This window comes from Chenopodium album, chromosome 9, assembly GCF_948465745.1.
Source record: "Chenopodium album chromosome 9, dcCheAlbu1.1, whole genome shotgun sequence".
Classification (NCBI taxonomy): Eukaryota; Viridiplantae; Streptophyta; class Magnoliopsida; order Caryophyllales; family Amaranthaceae; genus Chenopodium; species Chenopodium album.
In genome coordinates, this window is record NC_137842.1 from 57,804,002 (window position 1) to 57,810,430 (window position 6,429).

General features: G+C 27.3%; 1 protein-coding gene across 1 annotated transcript; it reads right to left on the reverse strand.

Moving 5' to 3' along the window:
• Positions 1–215: 215 nt before the first annotated feature.
• Positions 216–5,336, reverse strand: LOC145558610 (inorganic pyrophosphatase 2-like). The gene is made up of 4 exons (XM_081619901.1): positions 5,091–5,336; positions 4,496–4,617; positions 2,667–2,874; positions 216–945 (listed from the first exon to the last, which is right to left on the reverse strand). The coding sequence occupies exons 1-4, from the start codon at positions 5,244–5,246 to the stop codon at positions 577–579; spliced, it is 855 nt and encodes a 284-aa protein (XP_081476027.1). The 5' UTR covers positions 5,247–5,336; the 3' UTR covers positions 216–576.
• Between the last annotated feature and the right edge of the window lie 1,093 nt (positions 5,337–6,429).

A 6,429-nucleotide genomic window follows, 5' to 3' on the forward strand; every position in this document is an offset into this window, starting at 1 on the left:
TTATAAAATTAAATAAACAACTTCGGATTAATTTTATTTTAACTTAAAATGCTCATTGAAAGTGACAATATCTTAGATCATAATTGGTATAATAGTACAATGACCCATTCGTGTTAGATGATTAGATAATAAAGGATGATGTCTCAAAAAAAAAAAAAAAAAAAAAAAAAAAAAAAAAAAAAAAAGGAAGAAGCACTCACATAGTCACATTATGTAAATAGAAATGGCTATTTTGCCTTTACTTCATATAGAGATTACAATAAAGTACACACTATTATGATGCCTAATTTAGCTTAATTTGGCTAAAAAAAATTAGCTCAAACTCAAAGCTTATATATACTTCATACGACCACATCCTAAGCTCACTCATAGTTTCGTAACATATGATAGGCAGGCTATGTGGGGGGTTCGAATCACCATTTTTTTCAAACATAATTTTGACGGGATAATGGTAACCACGATACTATATCTAGATATTTCCTCTGTCTAGAAATAATTGTCAGATGATAACACAATATAAAATAACATGTGACAATTAAATTTTGACGGAGGTAGTTTTATTAGTCAATATCGTTATTACTGAGACACTGAAAGTGCTGGTGGTAGAACTTCACGTGAAGGCCTTGGCACGTTATTCTTAAGCTTGAAATCAACCTTAGCCAAGCTTTGATGTCCACCTTTCTTCTCTTGCTTATTAGATAACAAGTCATGGATGAGGGAGAGTAGGACACGTTCGAGATCGCCCCCGTCGGACCATCCATGGATCTTAGCATTGATGAGGTTAGGGTTACTTGAAATTACACCCCAAAGTGGGTAGTTTTTCCTAGGCATGCAACAATCACCTTCTCTTAGCTTTAAGCTAGGACAATGATCTCCATTTCCATCACCTAAATAGATGAATGTGTTGTCCCCTTCATTAGCTAATAGCTGTTTCATCACTACACCCTGTTGTTTAGTAGAAGAAATCATATTATTAGTGGATTTAAAAAGAAAATTATAAAGAAGATAAATTATTTCTTCCACTAAATGATAAATGATTAATGTACCTTTCCATTTTTTTTGGAAATATCTTTCATACCCTTTGTAACCTAGCTTATTTTGATAGTGACATATTTTGTCTACCTTCATTCATTCTACTATTCTTTAGTTTTATTACTTAGACATAAATATTATTTATGCCTCATATTTATAAAGTAATACATTTGTTTTATGTGATCGTGGATGAATTTTAGACACAAATAACATAATCATACAAAAATATCAATTATTATTATATATATGGTATAGACTACAAAATCAACAACACTAATTATTCTTCATTTGTTATAGTTCAAAAACTTTTGGGTCCGATTGGTATTGCCGTAGTTTTTCTATTTTTTGGTCTTTTGTTTTTTAAAATCATATAACATATGTCATATAATTAATCAAAAAATGGTCAAATTTATTAGAATCATGATAATTTTGTAAACTGAAAACAAAAAAGTAGAAACAACCTTTTCTGATTTCTTGTATTAGAATCATGATATCGAGGCCAAACCTTTAATTATTACCCCTAGTGTTTTTTATTTTATTTTATTTTTATGAGGCCAAAATTTTCTCTAGGAAATTGATTTGTAATTATATAATTAAATTTGTTATTTATTTGTTTTCATATTAATAATCTAAAAAAGTTAAATTAGCAAGAACAAAACAAAAGTACTTTAAAAAGGGGGTTGGCCCTCTAATGCTAGAGCACATGATGGTCTAAAATGTGAAAGGAGTCAGGAGAATGTGGATGGGGCCGTCCTTCTCTTCCTCTCATAATCGACTACATAGGGCTTAGGCCCAATTCATCTGATTACTTCTTACACAATTTTATCTCTATGTAGTACAGACTACAGATTTTTGTGGTTAATTTTTTTTTAATTTTTTTTTTATTATTATTATTTACTAAATGTGTAGAAAAATAATTAAAATTTTCCTTTAAAGTATTTTTCTTTCCTCAAAATACTTAATCTTTTTACTACAGTATTAAATATTTTATTTCTTTGCAAGGTCCAAATTTATCAATTCTTTTTACCTTGTGCCTCATCAAATCAAATAATAATCAATTCGTTAGTCAAAATATAAATTTATTCAATAATTTTTTTTTTAATATGTATAAATACATAAAAGTTATTTCCTTTTATCAATATTTTTTCCACGTGCCTCATCAAATTAAATACGGAGTAATAATCAATTTGTTAGTCAAAATATAAATTTGTCCAATAAATTTTTTAATATGTATAAAATATAAAAGTTATTCCTTTTGTATTTAAATTTTTTTTCCAATATATAAACGTCCCATCATAAGATCAAAACAAGAGAACTTTTTAGAGAAAGATTCGTATTAAAAGTAGATATTGAGATGGATTTTTTAATTTTATTATTTTTGTAAAAAAATAAAAGGGATCGAGATTAATATTACAAAATCACCCATGCTTATGATTTTTCCTATAATTAAACTATAAATGATGACCAAATGTATGTATGTGTGAATAAAATTGTCAAAATTAGATATAAGGGTAATCTTATTTACTTTCTTCACTGTGAAACACATGTCAAAATAAATAAATCTTATCCTAAAGCACAGTACATGGATAAAATTGAAAAAAATTGACAATTTTACTATGTAAGAAAATATATACCTTACACATGTTAGGAGGACAAAGAATGTTGTCACAGTTATGAGGAGCAGTAGTGAAATCATGGTGAGGAAATATTCTAACTCTTCCATTTTCATCCACATAACCAGGATTAGTGTGGATCTCAGTAAAATAATCCTTGATTCCATGATGATCCAATATTGTTTCTATAAAGAATCTGTTTGCATCACTTAGTATCCTCAAATCACACCTGAAATATCACAAGTCCCACATAGGTCAATTCATTTATACTTCTAGAAACCTCAATACTGCAAATTGAATCTTGTTACCAAAACGGTATTCATTAAAAATTCAATTTTAATCAGTAAAAATATTTAATTGATAAAAAAAATATAAAGATTCGATATATAATTGTTTTTGTCCGTGATAATTAGAAAGTTTGATCTACATGACTATTTACGGAAAAATTCATTTAAAACAAGTTTAAGTAGGTAAAATAAATAGATTTAATTAGTAAAAATCAGTTTTAATTGGTAAAATTAAATATATTTTAAAATCGTAAAAATTATTACCTTTATCATAATTAAGGTGGATAAAACAAGGTTTTAATAGAAATAATAATTGTAACGGTACAAAAATATTTTTTTAATATGCACTCCATGTTTTTCGTATAATAAATATGAATATAAAAGGGCGTGAGTAGTAATTTTTAAATTGATTGTTTCTTCAAATAATAATTAATAATTTATTAGTCTCTTTTTTCTTTTCTTTTTTTCATTTTCAGATAATAATTTACTAGTCTAACATAGCACGCTTTCAAATTTGGGAGGACATACACTTGGACAAGGTTTTTTGGTATAACCTTGAGAAGAAACTTCTAATTTGCGGTTTTTTTTTTTTTTTTTTTTTTTTTTTTTTTTTTTTTTTTTTTTTAATCCCAGAAATTCCCAACCTCAAAATGTTTACAATAACGAACTCAACAATTAAACTTGCACTATATTTTATTTTATAACCCTAACTTTCATTCCAAGGTTTATCATTTCCATTCTTCTTTTCAGTTTTCACATGTTGGGAGCAATTTCAAATTACCACTCTTTCTATTTAGTAACTTTAGCTATTAAATGAGTGAATTATTTTTATGACACCACAGGTGCAAAAAACACAGTGTATGCTTTAATATTATTATATATGGAGTATTTTGTATGTACTTCCAACAATAGTATTGAAATTTATCAAATATTATTTTACATATATGTAATACAAAGTACTTTTAACTATAAATCACGAAATTAAGAGTTCTTTACCCAATAAATTATTCTTCTCATTTTGTTTAAAGCATATAATTACTCGTAAAAAAATGTGTAGTAACGGTTTTGAAGTATAAGATCAAATAATTTACAATCGTAAAATTTCGTTGTACCAATATTTTGAGTTCTCCGAACTTTTATTACTCTATCTTCTAATTGATAGATGTTTTAGTGAAAAAAATTATTTTAGCCAAGTAGGTTTTTTTGTGGCACAATTTGATCACATAACATGAAATTTAATTTGTCACAACATAAAAAATTTACAGTTTATAAAATAGGTACTTTCATATTAATTCCTTGTTAATTATTAATACTATTTTTCCTTGTTAATTATTAGCCTATTTTTCCTTGTTAATTATTAATCTATTTTTCGAGCGTAAATAATTATATAGTCATATGAAATTTTACTAGGACACAAAAAAACGCAAATAAACTTTTTACTCATCTTTTTTTTAAAAAAAGTTACTTTGTAGTGTTTGTACTAGGTAAAAATGAAAATATCATGTTGTAAATGATTGCTGACCATACATCCATTAATAGAGGAAAAAAAAGCAAGAAAAATACCCAGCATCATAAGCAGATTTAATGGCGGGAATGATACGATCATGCATAGGAGTTCTGTTTAAGACCTCTACTATATCTTCCTTTGTCACTCCTTTCTCATGCATCGTCTTCATCATCAAATCCTGTCATTCACAAATAAAATCTAAATTTTTAGTATTAAAATTCATAATTACTCGTAATATTTTTTTTTTTAATTTTGAGAAGAAGTAAGCTTAGGATCAGCTTATTAGTACAAAAAAATGTGTAAGATAATGAACAATTAATTACACCATTTTTTCGGGTTTTGTGACTGCATTTTTAATGCTTCTTTCATGACAAATAATAGTAACAATTTTTTTTTTTTTCTGGGGTTTTTTCACAAGTTTATAGTCCATAAATCTCCAATTATGCAACATGTACTGGATCAGTTGTATAGGAAAGTCCTTATATTTTATTTTTATTAGTGCATTTATTTATTATTAATTATAACAAGGAGATTTTGAGTTAAAAAGTGAGTAATTATTTCTACATTATTATAAATAAATATATAAATAAATAAATATCATAATAAAAACAGAGAAAAAAAAAACAGAGGAAACAGAGAAAAAAAAGAGACCATAAGAGTGTTCCAAGGCATGGTAGGAAGAAGCTTTTCGAACATTTCAGTGAAACCAAGATTGTCTATAACCCAATTATCAGTATCACAATCAACAATGGTTTTATCGAAATCGAAAACGACCATGATATCAACCATTGGAGCTTGGGAACCCATGGGAAATAGCACAGAAGGTTTTAAAAAAAAACTGTTTTTTTGGTTTCAAAAACAGCAAAAACTCTTTGTGTTTATGTTTAGAGGTGAGAAATTTGGAGGAGGAGTAAGGGGGTATTTATAGAAATTAATGGCCTAACTTAACATGAAAAAAAACAAAACTAAAAAAAATAAAATTAATTGGTAAAATTTTTGATACCATGGAATATTACACCCATTCGTGTATTAGGGAGTTAGGAAAAGTCATAAAGTGTATCTCTTTTTGGTGGTTTTACACTTTGAAGGGGAAAAGGATAACAGAAATTAAATGGGTTTTAAAAGCAACGTATAGTATGTAGGACAAACATGATAGTGGTAGTTATTAGTGTATGGAGTATGTGTGGTTTTTTCATACAAAAAAATGTGAACGTTGCTTGTACAACTTGAGTTTTATGGTTTGACGGTTTGGTTTTGGGTCGGGTGGAGCACAATCATGAGTTTGGTTAAATAGGTTAATTTATTAATTTTACTGGCGGTTGATTTTAAAAGTTAGCTGTTATTACTCATACAATTTCAAATCGAATTAGGTCATAACCGGGGCTAGTTGTAATCAGGGTGGGTTAAATCCGATTTCGATTGATACAGGTTTGATTGGGTTGGAAACAAATTAAGTCAAGTTAAAATAAGTTTGGGTTGATTTAATATCAAATCACGTCATGATTTGGTCAAATTGTAGCCGAACCAAGTCACACTCAACTCCTATTGAAACAGTTTAGGTTGGAAATGATTTTACGTGTTAAAGCATGTTCACGTTCATATTGATTGGGCCGTGTTATAATTAGATTAGGTTTTAACTGATTTTGGTTAATCTGGTAATGCTATTGGTGGAGATGAGTTGAAATATGTTTGTGAAGAACATGTGAATAAGCTAAAAAAAATTGTTCATTAAGCAATTAACAAACTCGAACAAATGTTTAGGGCTTGTTTAATTACTAAATAAGCTTCACATTAATAATTTTTTGTTTGACTTATTATTGTTCACAAATATCTTGTTATCACTCGTTAATAGCTTGTATTTAACTCAAATCAATTATTGTTTTGGTGGATTTATATAAAATTATATATTTATTTGTTATTGGTAAAAATGGATTTATTTGAGTTTTATTTATCAGTTGTAGATTATTAATGCTTCGAGGTAAACAAGTCG